Source organism: Cydia pomonella, chromosome 14 (genome assembly GCF_033807575.1).
Source record: "Cydia pomonella isolate Wapato2018A chromosome 14, ilCydPomo1, whole genome shotgun sequence".
In the NCBI taxonomy this organism is placed as follows: Eukaryota; Metazoa; Arthropoda; class Insecta; order Lepidoptera; family Tortricidae; genus Cydia; species Cydia pomonella.
Genome location: NC_084716.1, coordinates 140,776 through 161,961, shown reverse-complemented (window position 1 = coordinate 161,961; position 21,186 = coordinate 140,776). Strand labels below are relative to the sequence as shown.

At 42.5% G+C, this 21,186-nt stretch overlaps 1 protein-coding gene and 1 long non-coding RNA gene across 4 annotated transcripts in view; one reads left to right on the top strand and one right to left on the bottom strand.

The window, feature by feature from the left end:
• Nucleotides 1-1,952: 1,952 nt before the first annotated feature.
• The window catches only part of LOC133524688 (lutropin-choriogonadotropic hormone receptor), a 90,662-nt gene continuing 71,428 nt past the window's right edge, over nucleotides 1,953-21,186 (bottom strand). For all 3 annotated transcript variants that reach the window (XM_061860809.1, XM_061860810.1, XM_061860811.1), the window contains 9 exons: nucleotides 13,877-14,017; nucleotides 12,090-12,155; nucleotides 6,872-7,015; nucleotides 5,664-5,735; nucleotides 5,327-5,453; nucleotides 4,732-4,924; nucleotides 4,348-4,473; nucleotides 3,735-3,929; nucleotides 1,953-3,404 (listed from right to left, as the gene is read on the bottom strand). In XM_061860809.1, the coding sequence (XP_061716793.1) occupies nucleotides 2,020-3,404; nucleotides 3,735-3,929; nucleotides 4,348-4,473; nucleotides 4,732-4,924; nucleotides 5,327-5,453; nucleotides 5,664-5,735; nucleotides 6,872-7,015; nucleotides 12,090-12,155; nucleotides 13,877-14,017 (2,449 nt within the window). In that variant the 3' untranslated portion in view covers nucleotides 1,953-2,019. The remainder of the gene's footprint in view (nucleotides 3,405-3,734; nucleotides 3,930-4,347; nucleotides 4,474-4,731; nucleotides 4,925-5,326; nucleotides 5,454-5,663; nucleotides 5,736-6,871; nucleotides 7,016-12,089; nucleotides 12,156-13,876; nucleotides 14,018-21,186) is intronic.
• On the top strand, nucleotides 14,042-16,096 carry LOC133524698 (uncharacterized). The gene is made up of 2 exons (XR_009800416.1): nucleotides 14,042-15,794; nucleotides 16,061-16,096. It is a non-coding gene; the product is annotated as an uncharacterized LOC133524698 (long non-coding RNA).

Sequence of the window (21,186 nt, the reverse complement as noted above, 5' to 3'; positions counted from 1 at the left end):
TGCCGCGTGAAATAGCCAGGCGTGCAAGCCCCGTGGGCTTGCTTAAGTGTTTACTTGCTACGGGGGCTTACTCCGACCAAAAACTTTAGATCTAAAGACAGAATATGCTTTAGGGCAGACACACAACAACATACAAGTCGCTCCGTCGTATGTCCTATTATCACTACAAGGTTTGTCGCACGCCGAATAGAGACATTCTACTTGATGCAATCTGGTGGAACGCGTTTAATGTCTCGAGGCAATAAATAAAGTGATTGTACTTCAAAAGACTAGACTCGCGACAGTCGCGATGGCGCAGCTCTACTTCAAGTCCCGGTTTCGGTAGTAAAAACTTTTGTTCCGCCTTTACACACTCGTTGAGAGACTCCGAGACAGGTCGATAACGAGTGTGTACATAGGTGCTGCTCCCTTCTCGCTCGTCTCGTCACGCCCTTCTCCAATTGGGTCGGATTCGAGACGAGAGGCTCTCGACGAGTGTGTACAGCCGGCATTAGGAATAGTATAATTACGAGTATTAATATTATGTTACATCGATGGCTTATGCTATACGGGCTTTATGCCCGTCGATGGCCAGTTAAGAGTGACACTGTTAGTACGCCTGAATTAATGTCGAAGCCAAGACTTTGAAATAGCGCCGTGTACAGGGCTCTGCATTTAACCACATTCTTATTGAGCCTTGTTTTCTATTTTTATAACGATTTAATTAACAAAAATATTGTGTACATTACTTATTTAATTATGCATAATAAACTTTTACAAAAGTAAGAACAAGTGTTTTTCATTCGTCATCACTCGTAACATGTAAATCATTATCGTGAGGACTTTAAGACATGAAAATGCATATCATTTCTTGATAGTGAAATTCTTACTGTAAGAGGTAAAGTGAGGACCGGTTTTCAGACGAAGATATACCTAAGTACAAAGTGAGTGTATCCAGTAGGTAAGTCTACCTACCTACTGCAAGACAGGCGTTGTTTACTAATCTATTCATAACTTTACGTAAAAGTGGCGACGTCTCTAGTTAGAGCCACTGAAACATTTCTTTATGGAGGCTAATGCATCAAATCTACTCAATGGATACTTCACGGACACCTTCTTACAAAAATAGTGGCTTTTTACTATCGGGACTTATCCATAAAGGTCGAAGGAGACGTAACATCGGGCAGAGATGGGACGGCAGTGGGGTTTAGTTTTAATTCGATTCACAGATTAGGTACTACGTGGAGCTTGGCTCTCATGTTTTACTGAGATTGATATGGCTTATTGTTTGTTGTGAGCCATGTTTGTGATCGATCGATATGAGAACAATAGGTACAATTAGTTTGAATTAAAAAAAGGTTGACAAGAATATTAGAAATATTACACCACTTTTTTTGCCTAATAGCAGGTAAAGAAAAAACCGACAATTTTAGGGTCAGCAACATGAATGTGCTGTATAATTAGATGAATGTTTACCAGTAAGCAAACTTCGACCTTAAGTTTTTATATTAATTTGGAAGCATTGGTGAAGTATGGAAGTATTAGACGGGCAAGGACGGCCCTCGGTGGTATTATTAGTATTACAATAATCGTCCTAATAGTATACACACTTATATAATTTAGAATTCAAACTACGTAACAATAAGTTATATTTAACATTATTTATAAATTGTATAAATAAATACTGAGCACTTGCACCGTCGTGTCGAGTGGCGCCTGGCGCCACTACTGTTTGTTACACCTATTACTAATATCTTTAGGTACGTCTCACAGGAGTTCCTAAATATTTTCTATATGGCGATCTCTATACTTATTTAACATTCGTCATGGACATTTAAATAATACTGTACAAAATATCTTCATAATTTGTCTGTAAATTACTTATAAATAACACGTATAATGTTCTCGTATATCCAATATGATCGACCGGTCGGTTCGGGAGATCCTTCCCACTGGAACGGCCGCGGGGCGGCGGCCCCGTCTGGCCTCGCCCCCGGCCGGCGCCCGCAAAATAAATCAGTCTTGGAAGCGTCGGGGCGCTCACGGCACCAGCTTGGGCGGCTCTCGCGGCGGCTCCGGCTCGTCGGGCGGCGCCTCGCCCTCCGCCGCCGACGGGATGGTGTGCAGCAGCCGCGGCGGCGGCAGCGCGGCGCCCGGCGGCGACAGCGGCGGCTCCTCGCCCGACACGGCCGGCTGCCGCGTCAGCCGCGGCCGCCCCGCGCCCGCCGCGCTGCCGCCCGAGCGCGTCGTGCGCCACGTGCCCGTCGACGCCGTCGCGTTGGACCCCGACGAGTCGTTGCGCGACGACGACAGGTTCGAGTCCTGCGACGTCTTGCGCGCCACCAGCCACGACGCGGCGCGGCGCGGCGGCGGCGGCGCGCGCCCGTACGCGCGCCACGAGTCCGAGCGCGACGACGAGAACTCCACCGACGACGACACGGAGCCGGCGCGGGCCGGCGCGGCGCCGGCGGCGGTGCGCGTGCGCGGGGCCGGCGCCTGCTGCGCGGGCCTCGGGCCGCGGCGGCCGCAGGCGCGCAGCCAGCGCAGCAGGCGGCGCGCGCGCGGCGCGGGCGGCGCGGCCGGCGGCGGCAGCAGGCGGCGGCACGCGCACGCGCAGGCGGGCTGGTGCGGCCCGCGCGACGAGCGCTCCGCCAGGCTGTTGGTGTTGGCCGGCGTCTGCCGGTTGCTGAAGTTGGACGAGTGCCGGCAGCGCCCGATCCCGCGAGTCACGCGCGACTCCTCGATCGCCTTGCACACGAGCGCGCAATCTTTCTTGAACTGCTTCGTCAGGATGGCGTACAGGAAGGGGTTGCAGCACGAGTTCAGCGGCAGCACGAACACCGTGAACACCTTGGCCTCCTCGAGCGAGACTAGCTGCGCACCGAACGCGGCGGTCAGCGCGAAGAAGGCGATGGGCGACCAGCATATGAAGTCGGTGAAGACGAGCAGCGCCATGCGCTTGGCGATGCGTGAGTCGTTGCTGTTCCAGGCCTGCGAGCCGCGGATGGCGCAGTACATCTTGAGGTAGCAGCCGAGTAGCACGAGGAAGGCGCCGCCGTTGACGGCGAGCAGCGCCACTACGTAGCCGAGCGCGGCGGGGGTCTCGGTCTCGAAAGGCAAGCACACGGCAAATTTGCGATAGTCGGAGACGCCGAGCAGCGGCAGCGCGGCGGCGCCGAGCGAGAAGGCCCAGCCGGCGCCCATGACGACGGCGGCGTGACGCAGGGAGAGCCGCTTGTTGAGGTGCATGGCGTGCGTGATGGCGTAGTTGCGCTCGAGCGTGATGACGGCCAGCGTGTACACGGACAGCTCGGAGGACAGCACGCCGAGGAAGCCGGCGAGGCGGCAGGCGCCCGACATCTGCCACGCGATGGCGTGCGCGCGGAACTCGCCCAGCGTGCCTGCGTCCACCACCGCCAGGAACCCTGTCATGACCAAAATAATATATTACAAACTTTTTAAGGAGGATTGAACATTATTAATAGTAGTCACATAATTTCAATAATTTTATGTAATTGCATTTGTTTTGAATAATTATATGGAGGAGAAACTCAGTGATTCATGTTCCATTACAAACCTGATATTATGGATTCGTGTCCTGTTAAGAGAAGACTTTGTGTTGACCACTGCTGACCACAAGGTAGATCCTCATAAAGAAATTGGTGATCACGAAGTACGTGAGCGACTGAATACCAGCACGAAGAATACGAAGACCATCGTCCCGTTGGCGAGCAACGCCAGTTGGAGTAACTCACCAAGGTAGATCCCCATGAAGAAGTCAGCAGCCGCCAGGTTGGTGACCAGAAAGCGCGGGACATCGATGCGCGAGCGGCTGAAAACTAACACGAAGACGACGGTGCCGTTGCCGAGCAGCGCCAGCAGGAACACCGCCCATACGCCGCAGCGCAGCGTCCACCAGTCGAACAGGTCCACGCACGGGAGGAACGGCCCTGTAACCAACAACACGGCATCTTCATGGCTTCATGGCTCATCAATTTATGGCTTATGAATAATTAATAAAAAAAATCTTTAGTGTTATCGTGCCAACTGTTCAAAATGATAAACAAGATTAAATAGTGTAGGTAAATCGAAATACTAGCTAGATGTTGAATGTTGATGTCAACTTTAACCCTTCTTTCTCCGGGACGGGATCACAAGGGTAATGTTGCTCTCTAAACATAAGATGTCATTTTCAAGCTTGTTTACATATACTTGTACGCGATTAAGATCCGTTTTAGTACTCGAAAATAATAACAGCACAGGTAGAAAAATAAGTACGCATTTGTTTCAAAATACTTGGTTTGTTCTATGCTACCTTGAGTTGTTCTAATGTATTGATTCCCTCGCTAAGGGTGGGGTGATACCGACCAGGTAATGGTAAGCAGCGGACTCGTCTAGGAGGCGCCGCTCGCACGCCGCGGTCCTGCTTGGTGTCCGCACCCCAGGCCGACAGCGCCTTGCGCAGCCAAGTGTCGCCCACGCCCGTCGAGTTCACTGTTGACAGATATCGTAAAAGATTCGTAATAACTTATGGTAGGAATCAGCATCGGATCAGATGGAAGAAGGATAGCCGAAAAATCTTCTAGCTAATACACTTAGAAAAAATACATATTTCGTCTATAAATACACTAATGCAAATTGACAGACATGACCTTCCAGTCAGGTCATGTTAACTGCTGAGCTAAGCTCGACGTGCGACGGCAGGGGCAGCACCTCATCGATGAAGCCCCATCGTCGACCTCCTGTACTCACGGTAGTGCGCCCAGAGGTCGGAGGAGTTGGCCCAGCGTGCCAGGTCGACGTGCGGCGGCAGGGGCAGCACCTCGTCGGTGAAGCCCCCCTCGTCGTCGTCGGGCTCCGGCGGGGGCTCGGCCCAGCCCCCGTCAGCCGCGGCCATTAGCGGCATGTACTCGCAGCAGTGGTACGCGTACGACAGCACCAACGTCTGCCAATGCCAACATACAATTAAAAATTTTGCGATTTGTTTTAATACCCTGCGTTGTGTAATAAAATAAACTTACAAAGTTAAAAAAAAATAACCTTAATAATCAAACATTGCCAGATTCATATGTAAAAAGATAAAAGCATAAATCTGCCTTTTAGTTTCAAAAGTCTCACAACACAAGCGCATTTTTCCAATATTTATATTTGGTTAGGTTAGGTCAGTCTTTCTCGCAAAGTGCTTCTTTGACTAGTTAGAACCTTATGTATGAAGTGCTCCACTGGGCAAGTGTTTCACACTTGACAGAACTGTGGTCAGAGTTGACTAACCGACTTCTCAAGGATGGTCAGTCCGCCGCCCGGCTGCAGAGAACGCAGGGGTACAAGGGGATAGTGTGTAGTGTACCTCGATGCGGGGGAACACGTCGGGCGGGTGGAAGCTGGTGAGCCGCGGGTTGTTGTGCGCGCGCAGCCGGCGCAGGCGCTGCAGCCCGCCGCCCGGCAGCAGGGGGAACACGTTGTTGCCCACGTTTCTGTGCACAAACACAACAAGTTATATGAGCGGCCGCATTAGCATACTAGCATATTACTTATTATAGCATAAAACAAGTCGTCTTGCGTGTTTCGTCTAGTAGTACATGAATGATTTGTGTATCCAGCACGTTGAAGAAAAACAACTCTTACACAACAACAAGCGAATTTTAAAGGGAATTTATCAGTAATTTAGTTTCAAAACTACTTACAAATCTTCTAGGTTGGGTATGGGCACAAACGCTTCGATGTCGATGTGTTCAATTTCGTTGCCTTCCAGGTTGCTAAAAATGAACGAAAATACATTTTAACGGTAACTCTTCTAGGTCATTTTGAATAAAACCTGCTTACTGCTTGCTTACTTACTAGGATATTCATTTGTTTGATCGTTGCTCTTCCGTGAAAGAAAACATTGCACGAAAACCTGATATCTTCAAAGAAGTTTAGTTTCGTTTAAAGAGTTTATTTTTATTTTTTATAATTTATTTAGGAAACAAACAGTCACATACTAATGTGTTTAAACTAATACAGTCATATACAATTGTAGCTATAGTTTCATTAAATATAATATACTGATATTCATAACAAGTCAAAACAGGGCTTGTTCGGCACTGCCCATAAATAGGAAAATACGCAAAAGTAACTATGAGATACACAACTAAGTATCAAATATGTAAGTAAGTATGGGAAAATTAGGCCCCGCAAACCACTACCATATAAATTTACCGAAAGACAATGTGAAGATATCTAGATTTATAAAGTGAACATTATAATCAATTTTATCATGACAGGCTCGACTAAAAAAGTATTTCTGGCGAAATTAGAATTACAAAAGCTGATATTAAATGTTTGGGGGTGGTGAGAGGGAGGGAATACGACGAGGTAATTATAAAACAATTATTTGTGATATGATTAGGCTAATATTCAAACCCTCATGTACAGTGAGAAAGGGCCTGTACCCAGGGAAGCTGTAACTTTAGTGTTCATATTATTAAAGTGCTGCATTGCAGTGTAGCGTGTATCTTGTACTGTAGCAGGCATACTAACAGGGTGCGCAGCCCGAGCGTGCGCGCGAAGACCCGGCGCGGGACCCGCGAGCAGCAGGACGGTGAGCGCGCGCAGCTCGCTGCCATCCAGGAAGGAGATGTGCCTGTAGTGTGTATACTAACAGGGTGCGAATGCCGGGCGTATGCGCAAATGCCTGGCGCGGGACCCGGCACAGTTTTTGCCCCGAGAGCAGCAGGTCACTCAGCAAGGAGATGTGACTGTAGTGTGCATACCTAATACTGTTATTAATGCACCCTATGGTGCGCAGGCGGGGCGTGTGTGCGAAGGCTTGCTGCGGGACTCGTCGCAGATAGTTGCCCACGAGCAGCAGGTCGATTAGCTAGGAGATCTGGCTGTAAAGGGCATAACGTACAGCGTGCGAAGGCCGGGCGTGTGCGAGAAAGCCTGGCGCGGGACCCGGCGCAGTCGGTTCCCCGCTAGTAGCAGGTCGGTGAGCGCGCGCAGCCCACGCAGCGCGCCGCCCTCCAGGAAAGAGATGCGGTTCCAGGACAGATCCCTGTCGGAATACGTCAACACGTTACATGACACAGATGTTGTAGCATTATTTTATACTATAGGCATAGAAATCTATGTTTGAAAATCAATGTGTCGGCGGCCGACAGGCTTCGGTCTCCAGGCCACGCATGCAGAGATTGTATATAAGAATAACAATAAAATTTGGTTATTGAAGTTGTATTCTAGGTTGTGTTTGTTTGAAGCACCAACGCTGTTTCAATTCTTCTCAGTACCTATCGTAGAATAATAAAAGTAAATACTTATATTTGTATTGTATTGTAAGATTCGTTAAGGCATTGTGACCGAAAACGAAAGAACGAAGTAAGTATACTAGACTGCATCGGCACTTACCATCAGGTGAAGTTGTGGTCAAATGCAATACAATACAATACACACAAATGCTTACCTTTTCCTAGTAAAAAAAAAAGTGTAGACGAAATTTCTAATTATTTACAGTTTATAGTACTTAAAGTTGTTCTCTATGTGAAAATCTAAAACAGAAAAGAGCAGTTAAGGCGAAAATAAAAAAGATTTAATGTCGCTGATTTCCTTGAATAGGCACTTATCGTTTTGCCTTAGGTTATATTTTACATGAATTCGCAAAATGCTGGATCGAGGCCTGTAAATCACGAGTGAGAGGGGGCGCTGGAGACCCGATATGTCAATATTCCTGCGGCCTGATTTTTTGTGTAGATAGAGCTTTATGTAGATAGGTACCTATTGTATTCTGCGGCTGTTTACTTTGGGATGGGGTTCTAAGTTTGTAGTGCAAACAGCATTAGTGAGGTGACTGCGGTGGGACACCAGCCTACACAATAGACGAACTATACCTACCTACAGTAGTGTCGTGCAATATAATATCACTGTATTTATAGTATTTATACTAGAGTAACTTTGCGTAAATTTTTTTTTTGAGTAAATACAGAAAATTGCGTAAAATTCGTTTTATTCGCCCACAATTCCGTACAAACTTTGAACTATCTCGTAAGTGAGTATCTCGTTCGCCTTTAAAGGCGAAAGACTTTTGGTTAAAAGTACCTATACTAAGTATAATTGTGTACAGCGCCATCTATCGGCAAATTATGTAACCAACTAATATGCGCGATGTAATGCACGTTGCACGTATGTTGTTCGAGGATAATTCTCTATTATGTAAACCGATTTCAAAAATTGTTCTTTTATTTGAAAATAAAAGGGTGTCCTTAATATAATCTCAGAAATTTCAAGTATAATAACCAGGTAAAGTTGGTAAAATTGCAACTGAACTCTGAAATGTTTTAGGGGTGACACCCGACCGTGAACATCAGTATATAGACTATATAGTGCCATCTATAAAAATTCGTAAAACTGTCGCAGTTTGCACAACCGTCATTAAGGAAATAATATGCAACGTGCCCACGAGGAACCCAAAAGATTTTGCCAGTATTTTCATGATCAAATTTAAATACTAAATTGCTTATTTTTTTTTAGATTTCGCCTAGTTTCAGAGTTAAAACCAGTTCATTTTATTGTTGCTTAGTGCAAAACGCCTTTTATGATGGCGATGTTGCCAATTTGGGACCTAGTTAAAATATATTAATTGATAGATGTCAAAAAGTAACAAGTAACACTTTGCTAAAACTAGGTTTTACAAAAAAAAGTTAAAACTCTTTTTGAGTGACAGTTTTACAAATAGCATTAAACAAAAAAGTAAATATATAATTAAACGATAAATCTAAATAAAACGATAATAATGTATATACACTTTTATTACAGAAAAGTAATGAGACCAATTGCAATTATGAAGGAACGGTTATAGAATGAAATTTTTTAGAAGTCCAAATTGACAATCATTGAAATTGGACAGCTCATACTGAGACAGGTTGTTGACAGATAAAATAAGTTTTTGGCAACAATTAAATTTTTGGTAAGTACAAGGTTTTATCGCTGACTGTACTTTTCTGTCCACAGACAACTAATACTCATCGAAATAATTCTAAAAATCACAAACACAATTATTGGATTGCGTTGTTTTATCACAGAGTTCCTATGGCCACCTCCTGTCTCCATCATCAAATCAGCTCGATGGTACCATAATACTGCATTTTCAACTTTTTTTTAAATACCAGTTTCATTGAAATTGGGAAAAAGATCATTCGTCTGTCTTTATCATTCGTCTGTCAGAAAATCGATATCATTCATGTTAAGTTTAATTAACTCGAACAATTTTCCTCTCGTCCATTACCTCTACCGTTCCTTATTCACTGTTTATAATCGAAAAAACACAGAAACTGAACTACAGCGGATTTGCTTTTTTCGAGTCGTAAAAAAATTCGAATATTCGAAAACTGAGCGGTAGAATATTCGAATATCAAAACAGGTCGAATATTCGAATTGCAAGCCCTACATAGCACGCATGCATAGGTAACATCCGCCAGGGTGTAAAGACTATTGATAGTTCAAGGAATCTAAAATGAAAACGATGCGAGTAAAATCTGAGCTATGTAAGTATTAAACATAAATTACTATTAGTTTTTTTTATATATAATATATTTTACATTTTTGATTGAATTTTGGGGTGACACCCAGAATTTCCGCACCGGGTGTCACCCATGCTAGCTACGCCACTGGTACCTTTTGTACCTTTTTGGTACGGAACCCTAAAAATAGGTTAAAGTCAGTGATGGTTTGTCGTGGGCGGCTATCACCAGAGCCTCAAGCAAGTAAACAAACCGACAAGTTGGTCAAACATCAACAACAAAGTCCGAATTATGGACCATTAGTAGGACCTACAGTTAGCGAGGAAGATCGTACAGAAAAGTTTCATGTTTTCTCGATCTGTACCCCTAGTGTAAATAAATTCGATTTCGAAACGTGACGTACGCGTTTGCGTTTAGTCTCATTTTGTATGTGATTTAGAAAGAGCGCGCCAAGCGGGACGTTTTGGAAACTCAAAATCCTATACAAAATGACACTTAACGCAAACGCGTTCGTCACGTTATGATGTCGATAAAACTTACACTAGGGGTACAGATAGGTGTAGGTAGATGTAAAGCTTCGATTGTTATTGATTTTACAATAAAGTAACAATTACAAATATATCAAAACTAAATAGAATTAAAACTAAAAAATTACACAAACAAATGGCTCCCCGCCATCCCCTGTACAAAGGTGCCCATGATGCTCGCAGCCTTTGCAACAGGAACGACTCGGAGCGGGAACCCTTCTGCCTGATACGACGGCCTACATAGCTCGCGTCAGCTCCCCAGCAGCCCGCCGTTTCTACCGCGAAAAGGACGAATACATATGTATACCCTGGCCAAATACCTAGGAACGTATTTTTGCCTTATAAAAGCCGTTTCGGCTACCGCTTCGGCCGTGCGCGAGGTACGGCTGATTTGGGAGGCGGCGAAGGTTTTCACGCACGTAGCGTCCCACACCAAATACCGTCCCCGTTCCCATGGTACTAGCAAGTCAGGCCATCGCGTCGTTTACCATCGGTGCGGTTAAGACCTGGTGGCTCAAGCACAGATGTGACACGGGGGACATCAGCCGACCTAAGGGCCCTATAGTATCATTGAAGGCATGGTGACAAGAAAGCCTACCTGTGCATCTTGGTGGACCACTCAGTTCACTTTTTAATTAATGTTAAATGATGCGAAAGAATAATAAACAAAAGTGCAATGTGATTGATCGAATAAGGATAAGGTTTACTCTTAGGTATTTTTTATTGTATCCTTGACTGCTATTTTTTATATTGCACACAACTGTAGCTACTTACATCTGACCGTGGAGATTGCCGGAGTATTCGAGAAAACATTATCACCAAGCGGTTATCACGTGATTGAATCTCAAATCATCATCATCAATAATAAACTTGATATCCCAATTTCATAGACAATATAATACACAACCTATTGCGTAATTTTCAGATGAAAGTATAGGAAAAATAATGGTAAGGGAAAATTGTACCTACCTACGAACACTACGAACGTTTGCAAAGCGGCATTCTGGCCGTTTTTTACTTCATTCGCAAATTGTAATTTATTTGCACGAATAAATTCCAGTCATTTAACATTCTTTGCTGAACACCGCACTTTTTTCATTTCAAATGTCAAATAAACATTGCTTAATCAGGGGTTTATGAATAACAAACATTAAGTAAAATAAATGGACATTTGCCTGAAGTCAGTGTAGCGAATGAGATTCACAACAAAGTTCGGCGGCAGAGGCAGAGGCCCGGTCATAAGTTACCACGCCGCCGTAATCCGCATACGAGGAACCTTTCATTGAATTTAATGGCGTGTGAAGTTTTGTGGAATTGTCTTTATGAGCGACGTTTCGGCAGTTCCGCGGCGTAATGTCGCTCCTAATGTGCGAGCGGGCCGTTCAGGAAACAAGTCGTATTCATGTGGCGCTTTAATGGCGGCTTTTAGACCGAATGAGATCCAGGGAAGATAACTAGGACAATGCGAACTTACAAATCGATGTCAATATATCTGATTTTGATTGACATCACTCGGTCTTACATCTCGCTCGCACGTATACGACGGTGCGAGCGAGATGCGGTGCGATAACATATCAAAAACAAATGTCCGCTGACTAAACTTTAGCAATAGACACTAAAAGGCGCATGATTTTTGGATCTGTGTAATTGACATCAACGTAAAAGTTTTCTTCATAATGACGATAATAATGGCTGTCCATTTCTTTCAGAGCGATAATAGTGTAAGTGATCGAGTTCTAGATCACTTTATTACACATTATAATAATAAGAGTCGCTCCGAGAGATGTTTATATGTACCGCAGAGCGTTGTATGTATTTTTATTGGGTCGTTGTAGAGTGATAAGATACCTACACTACACCTAGGGCCTAGCCAAGATGACAAGCGTATATCGACAAACGAAAAGTTATAATGTAGATATCGGGAAGACAGATGCTACGAAAAGTCACCTGACTATTTCTATACATTATTTAAATTTCGATTGGCGGTTTCTATGAACGCTGGTCATCTTCGCCAGGCGCCCAAGTAAGGGATTATACACCGATCTTGTCTTGGTCATTTTTGACGGAACGTGAATAAGAAGGTACTTACAGAACTCGCAGTTCTCCACATTCGCGGAGGTCAGGCAGATCTTCCAGCTCGTTTGTCTGCACCGCCCTGCAACACACAAACAAACACACTTTCACTTGCCGTATGTTACGCCATCAATGACACAGAAGGTAACATTATGGAGCTACATATGTTAAATTACGGAATTTTTTCAAAAAGTTGGAAAACCTTTCGAAAATTTTACAAGGAATAAACGAAGTTCATCAGAACAAAGGAGCACATCATCCCGGTTCACGGTGCCGACTCCGCGTATGATCGGGAATCTCAGATGATCTAAACAGTAGGCTTGATCGGGAGTCAATCAATCCTACAATCCCAATAATAGTTTCGAGCGATGGCGCCACAAACTTTACGTTGTGCCCGGTAAGATGGCGCCACTTTTTGAAATTTAAGAAATTTTACACATATCAGTGAAAGAATAAGGATCACAGTCAAATGGCGTTCTAAAAGTTTTATTCGAAAGATGGCAGTAAATATACGTGACTACAAAGTTTTCTTTGACAATACACCTCTATTTCAAATTATCTCTGCTAATACCTATCAAAACAGGCAAGAGAAGCTTCCCTCATCCTGGAGGATCAATTAACATTTTTAAATTGATTTTGCAAGCCAGTTCCACTCCGATTTAAATTTGAAAAGGCGCATTGAACACGACAAAAGCTGGAGCTTTTGATGTAGATGTAGGAACATCTTTTCATTTCCGTGCCAGAATTGTAAGCTGTATCAGACGCTGGTATTATGCAAATCGTGTGCTCGCAAAAAGCCGACAAATTGAGTGTTTGTGCGAGGCGCCGGACTTGGTTCCTTTTATAAAAGGGCTCATTCCAAACGGCTAAGCTGGTCGCTTACGTACGTTTTAGTGCCCAGTCGGGACCAAAGCCAGAGGACTATTAGCGCGACACCGCTCCACTCAATATGCAAATGGCCCGCGATCGGGGATTAGGAACCTTGTCGCAGCGAGCGGCGGCGCCATCGCCTCCCGGGATTGTGGCCGCTTCACTGCGACAAAGTGCTGCGGCACGCTTTTCACACTTCGTTGAAAGCACCGAAATTAATTTGCGGCATTATACCTATCAATAATTTAGTTAAGCTTACCGTTATAGCGGTTGTTAACGAGACTGACGTCATGCAGAATGTTGTCCATACGCCTGTTGTACCCTTTATTAAATACCGTTTTCAATTCAACATCTATATGAAATTATCGATCGCAAGTCACGCGTTGAGAAATACTGATAGAAAAGGGGAGTATTTACTAAAAAAGCCTGTATCTCACATTATATTTCAAAGAGTTAAAGAACTAAGTACCTTGCTTACATACCGGGTGTTTATTTAGTCACCTGCAATAATTTACTGGGTGAATATATAGGTCATACTGAACAACTATTATAATGGCACCAACTCTGAAATTGCTAAAAAAAATTAGTCTCTCATAGAAACTGTCAAGGTCAGGCAGGCAAAATGTATGCAATAGACAAATTTTTTTCTCGATTTCGGGGTTGGCCCCACAGTAAAAGTTGCTCATTATGACCTATACTTATATACTCCCGATAAAAAAAAAAATTACTTTGCAGCCTGTATTTTGCCTATATTATTCATTATAGTTTCGGATTTGCTTCTAATACATATTTAGAGAATTCAATCGACGCGTCTTTCGGCGCTTGGGACATCCGAGTACCTATTTCATCGCTAACCGCAGCTGAAAGAGTGTGACAATGACAACGACTTCAAATGTATGCGTGTAATGAAATAGAAGAAGCTAAAGTACTTACAAAACTCGTAGATGAGGTGCGTGCACGCACAGGTCCGGCGGCAGCGCCCGCAGGCGCGCGCGGTCGGCGCGCAGCGTGTGAAGACGCTCTGCGCCCTCCAGTGATGGCAGCTCAGTCAGGCCACGCGCGTCCGACAGGATCCTGCGCAAACAAAGGAATTACGTCTTTTGAGCGTCAGCATCTAAGTCAGCAGTCAGCGCTTTGGAAAATGGCATCGCTATGCAGTTGCACCCAAGTTGTGTCTAGCAGCAGCCATAGAGTTGACTAGACGTCGACGCTCGGGAGACGCTAGTGTGGGGTCTTTCTAAGGGCCACCTAACAATCCTAACACTAGCGTCTTTTTTGAGCTTCGGTGCCTTAACGGCCACCCCACACTAGCGTATTTTGAGCGTCGGCGCCTAGTTGGTGTTATGGAAAATGACGTCGCTACGCAGTTGCGTCGAGCAGCAGCAATAGAGTTGACTAGACGCCGACGCTCGGGAGACGCTAGTGTGAGGTGGCTCTAAGACCAAACGAGATGCGTAACATGCACGTCTTCGGTTCTCTGCATAAGGCATCACATGCGCAGCGCACCGCATTCGTTTACAAATAAAATAATAAGACACCAAATAGTAAATATATGGGTAATTAGTTTGATCAATGATCATGTGTTATTGAATGAGATAATGTTCAAGACGTTACACAATAGGTTAGGGTCGAGTGCTCCAAGTCGTTTAACTTCCAAATTACTTCTCTTAATGTCCTATTTGGTACCTAAAGAAATTCCTTTGTTGTCTCTCAATGTGCCAGTACTCTCCGAGGTACATCTACTTAATTCTCGCGCCGTGTTCCGAATTCCCGGTCTTCAAATTTTAAGTTCAACGTCTTTGAAATGTCCAAGTTGCTGTTAGGGTATCGTTTAATTAAAAGATCGAGCTTCAGGTCCTTTTAATAATTGTTTAGTAGGTATTTAGCCGTAATGCATGATAGTAAGTTTGTCTGGAAATGAAAAGTTACCTATGTATTTAACCCTCGGGAAGATTAAATTCCAGACTAAACTGGATTTCTATGTTATTATACAATACAATACATTTTATTGCACACCGAACTTGTTCAAATCAGAAAGAAGAGAAGGATAGAAATTACAACAGGCGATCTTATCGCTTAAGAGCGATCTGATCCAGATAACCTGTGAGTATCGGCGGAGACATTATAATTTTAGAATATACTTATACGGTAGGTGGTGCAAAGAAAGATATTAAAAGTAGAGTTAAATAAATATATAACCAAACAATACAAAATATTAATATAAATAAACAAATGTACATAAATAAGTATAAACGTACATAAAAATACATGAAAAAAGTATATATGTATTAAATAAAGAAACAACCAATAGCCACCTTGTGAAACGCTATCATAGATGACATTATAACTGTTATACATGTATAACATGTACCATGCATGCAATAATTCCGCTCTATCGAACTCTAAGAAATAGATCAAACAAGATTCGCTTACAGACAGGGGACCAGGTGTTTAGCCAACACGCTAATCGTTAACGCTCCGCAGCGTAGCGTAGGTAGTCGTCTCTTTCTATCACTCTACCATATTAGTGCGACAGAGACATTGGCGTTTTGTTTGCTACGGAGCGTCGACGATTGGCATGTTGGCTAAGCACGCAGTAAAACTAAGTATAAGCTTGTAAAAAATCAGTCGAGAGACGCGAAGGCTATCGACCCGGAGTTTGAGTGGCGTGTACTTGATGAAAATGCTCGTCTCCGGACGATCCATTACTTACACTGAGGCCTAATTTCCGGAGAAGTGCGAAAATAACTTAAGTTAACTTATATATCTACGAGTAAATAGATTGTATACGTGCACGAGTGGCGTGGGAGTTCTAGCACTTTACTACGTAGCGTCTTTATTTGTATTGTAGGTGGGAGAATCAACTTTTTAGCGTCACTCGTTGCCATGGTTACGATTAGTTGTCCAGGGGACAAAAGTTCATTGAAATACTGATTTTAAGGTACTTAAATGTATTAAACTTGCGGTTTGGTGGTCGTTATAACCAATGTCCATAATGGGCCCCCTACTAAGCATGTTAATAGAACGGCATACAACGTCTCTTCAAAAAAACTGTGCCACTGTTGTCCCTTGGACAACGGGACAGGATAACAAAACAAAAAATGTTGATTCACCCAGGTACACATTACGTGCATTATCATATCATAAGAAAAAGTCTTGTATTGGTGTCAAGTGTGAAGTACGACAATAAGGCGTTACTATTATTGTGTAGTTATCTAGTTATACTATTTCGGCGCCGGTATTGGGTTTCACTTTGGACCAAATACGGCTCGGTCGTGATCGGATCGTAGACTTTAATGACACGTATTGTATGATGCGTGATTACGGACGTCGCGGTGAGGCAGAGCGACACTTGTTTCATCACTTACGCCTGCACGTGGGGCTTGACACTTACTTAATGTAGTATGTAATAGGCTTACAAAATGTACTTATCCCTATTTGTGAAATAATGTCGTATTCTATGAGGTTATATGTACTAGGCCTGATGTGAGGCTGTTATAAAAACAATGCTATACTAGGTATTTAGATTAGTACTTTGGAATTAGGTAAATATAGGTAGGGTTCTCAGTGTCAAATTTCATCTAAATCGGTTTGGTGGTTTAAGCGTAAAGGGGGTAAAAGACAAGACAGACAGACGAGTAACTTTCGCATTTATCGAACGAGCGAGCAAAGCGAAGCTCTTACATTCAACTTGAAACACACGGCTGGCTCACACGTCCCGGCATTAGGCTAGACGATATTTCATTATTAATGAATGAATGAAAACGTTTTATTCAAGTAACTACGGATTAATCAATCGATCAGGTTTGTTTCTAGGATCAAATGGCTATTGGGTCCCCATTGCATTAAAGCAATACAAAAGTCAGAAATGATAGTCCGACAGTCGTAGGTGCTTTACTCAAGAAACGCTCCTAACAAAACGACAAGTGAACGTGACGTCACGGTCACTGATACTGTGAGCCCATCTTAAATCATGGAAAACAAAAAAATTGCGATTTTGTCAGTGAATATATATACAGCTGCTAATAAATTTTTTGGGATAAAAAGTAAGGGATCGAATGGTACCCTATTTTATTTCAGGAAGTTAAATAATCTTATGTATTTGAAACTTTCAGGTCCTGTATTTTTTATCATTTACATATATGTATTATTTTAAAATCCAAATTATTGCGATTATTTTTTCATTTGCTATCTATTTTACGAGATTTTGTTTTAAAATTCCACATATCTCATCATCCCTTTTTGATATTTTTCAACTGAACTATCAGAGGATAGTTTGTTACACAATAACTTAAGTAAATTTGTTCTAATTTAACTGATATTTGGTAAATGTAGTTGAGGGCATTAAGTATATTTTATTCATTTTTTTATGACATAGGAGGCAAACGAGCACACGAATCGCTTGATGGTAAGAGATTATCGCCGCCCATGCACACCAACACTAGAGAAATCATTAAAATTATGAGTAGACTCGATCAAGGGGTTATGGAGCTAGAAGAGCCTCTAGAAGGCCCAAAAGCTATTTGTGAAGGGTGTTGCTATACTGGTGATCGTTTGCAAGATAGTGTGCGTGTCCATAGTGTAGGCACAGTGAAGTGTAAAAATATGGGTGTACACATCTTACTCAAAGATATGTCCCATAGCATCTTCTTCCAGTGTAATAAAAGGGTGGTACCATATTTATGAGACGATTCTCTCGATACATATTTTTGCAGCTGACTGTACAGTGTACAGTCGTACGTACAGTGTAAACGTCTGGGTGCACACAAGTTGCTCAAAAAGATGTCCCATAACTCTTATGTCGGCGAATTAAGAGCTATGTGACATATTTTTGAGTAAACTGTACATACGTATGGTAGGTGGACTGTTGTCTGATTGGTAGGCAGGAAACTAAGCGTTTTTTTTTTCATTTATTTTATGCATAAAAACCATGGTTATTAAAAGGTTTAAGAGGAATATAAAACATAAGTGGGTATAACTGGACTAATTGAGTTGGAAATCGAGACCAGGGAGTGGCACTTACATTTTACATTTGATGAAATTGAAATCAAATGTAATATTTGAATGTTGCTTTTGGTTTATTAAAGCTATTTTACGGTTAAACTTTACTGCTTCCTTACTAAATCCTCAGTTGAACACAAATTCTAACTTTAATGTATTCAGACTCGTAAACTGGTCGGAAAAGAGCTCCCGCATTTCCCGGTACGGTTTGATCAAATTAAGTTTAGGAGACCAAGGTCTGTGTAAACGGCTGTAATGTTAACTAAGCGCGCGTTTTGTGACGAGGCCTTCACAGTTACACAATATTGAAAGACAATATTGTGGGCCGCAGAATTTGGTTTTCAGTAGTTACGTATAAAAAGTAAAACGGGACCACAATAAAAACTCCAAACTTTGTATTTCTAAATAACCGTTTAAAGTTACAGCGCTATTGAATTTCGAGTAGAGCGTACGTTGTGCGCTGCGTAGACCATATGCCACTTCTTTCAGTACATAAAGTTTGAGTGAAGTCAAATAAAAATATTGAATGGCAAGGAAAATCTGTTGAGAAAGTTCGACGCTGAACCTACGCCGTTACTTGTGTTTTATTGAGATAAGTGTAATCGCAGCCCAGTTCTCGTTCTTTTCGCCGCTCATTCAAATTCCGATGATGGGGGGATAAAGTCATAAAAGATTTAGTCGGCGGCACGTAAAATTTAAGGATGTTGGGAGCTTCGATCATCAGCATAAACGGGAACCGATCCGCGGCACGGAGGGGTGCGTGCAAATTGTACTACTCGGTCTATTCGTATACGCAGTAAACGGGTAGTGGATGGTTCCAAACTTCCAAATGCTTTTTGAAGGCTCTGGAGAACCATTACAATTGCGCTCTTTTATTTGTTACCTCAATACACAGGTATTTTTATTATTAATTAGTCTCAACTGTTTGAGCAATATGTAATTCATAATTTTTTATTTGTAAGAATACAGTACAATTTGGTCTTAAAATAATAAAAAGGAATCCTTGTATTCAGCATGCAAGCAAGCGTACAAATATTTACATAAGCAATCTAAAAATTAAATAAAAATACCCACAATATCAAAATTTATCAACTATTACAATTAAATGGGAGAATCAACTTTTTAGCGTCACTCGTTGCCATGGTTACGATTAGTTGTCCAGGGGACAAAAGTTCATTGAAATACTGATTTTATGGTATTTAAATGTATCACACTTGCGTTTTTGTGGTCGTTATAACCAATGTCCATAATGGGCCCCCTACTAAGCATGTTAATAGAACGGCATACAACGTCTCTTCAAACAAACTGTGCCACTGTTGTCCCTTGGACAACGGGACAGGATAACAAAACAAAAAAAGTTGATTCACCCAAATATATCATGATGTCATCGATTCCTTATTTCAACAACATTTATCCAGTAACCATTTTGTTAACTTTAGTTTGAAAGTCTCCCCCGACAGTATTCGACATTCATTTGGCAAATTGTTATATATTATATATATATATATATATATATAGTCCTCCTCATGTCTAGGCTTGTGAGGCGGTTATCTTCGAATGTTTTGACACCGTTATGGATGGTAGAACGCCAAGAAGACCTCCTTCCAGCAAGCTATATATATATTATTATATTCATATTAAAAATATTTCTTTTGTACATATCTTTGTGATTAGGAGGTTTGTACAAAATGCACATTTTATGTGGTCTTGTCTGTCCTTGTAATACTTCACTCCGTTTAAGGAAGTATTCTGGATGGGACTTGAGAAAAACACAAACATCCCTAATGTATAAACATGGCAAAGGTAAAACATTAAGGTCTCTAAATAAAGGCATACAGCTGTCATCCGTTTTAGCGTTGCATACCGCTCTTTTACATTTTTTCTGTATTAGAAATACTCTATGCGATTCTACGGAGTTGCCCCACAGTATTAGGCCATAAGAAAGGACCGATGACACATAGCCATGTCGTGTAGTAATTTTAGGATTAGGATTTAGTTTACACTAATATTTACTATTACTAATTTTGAAAATCCATTTATCTCAAGTCAAGATGTATTGATAATTTTGTCATGGTTTTTATTCATTTTATAACGCAGTAAAATGGGTGTGCATTTTTGTAATGCACCAAAAAAGATATCACTCATAACCATCACAGCTGTCCAGAAAAAACCGCAACAAACTTAGCGTTATTTTTGTTTATCTATCCTAATCATTATATTCAAAAAAGGCATAATAGTAGTTAAGACTAAAGCATATTAAAAGCTTGATGTTTTTTTTATGTGTATATGAAAAACTTTTTCTACCTCCGTAACAACATATATACATCAGTTGTTACAAATATTGGGGTCAGAGTCACAATTTGGTCTCTTTATCCTTCAACTCGGCCAGCAATGGGAATTGCCGGCGTGTGCGGACGCGTCACCGTTTTACGGCAGCAGTTTACGAGCGTCGCCGGGACGTTATTTATGCGGTGGGAGCAAGAGCGTCCTCGCGGTGTAATGGGCTTGTTTGCGTCCGGCGTCGGCGTCCGGCGTCCGGCGGCGTGTGACGCGCTTCCGGGCCGGGGCGGGCGGGCGGACAGTTGCTGCATCGTCTGTTTCAAAATGTAGAGCCTATTGATTTAAGCCGATTCTTTTTTTATTTAAACAGAGATCACGGTTATTTCTATTGTATTTAAGTGAATAGTCACTAAAACCCCTAAAATACACAATATGTTTTGTCTCGCATTTTGTTTTAGAGGCAAGGTAAGAAGTTAATATACTACTGTACAATTCAGCCTGCGGAGTAAAATACGAAAACCCCCAAGAGAGGGAAAGTGGTTATATCTGAGCGTTGACCTTAATTGGCCTACCTTTACACAGGGGATCTGCCAACACAGATTTACAGCAACTTGATTAGATCGAGTATCGAACGTTGTATCCGCGTCCGACAGCTGACGTCACATGTTGACCTGCAGTTTGTGCTATGAGCTGTAAAACTTTACGCATCCTGAATTCGTTTGTGCAACGCGGACGCAGCGCAACGGTTATATCTGCCGTTAGCCTTCCAACTCTGCACCGGTTACCCTACTTACAGATAGTGCTATCTAGGAAATGCTCCCGGTACTGAAATCGGATAGCGAGAACTGGGAATCTCTAGTTACGGTCGGTACTGATTTGTATAGAAAACCAGTACCATAGTAAATACATTTCTCTTTTAGTACTCATTTGAGGAATTACGAAATATTGAGACGTGGCTTCGT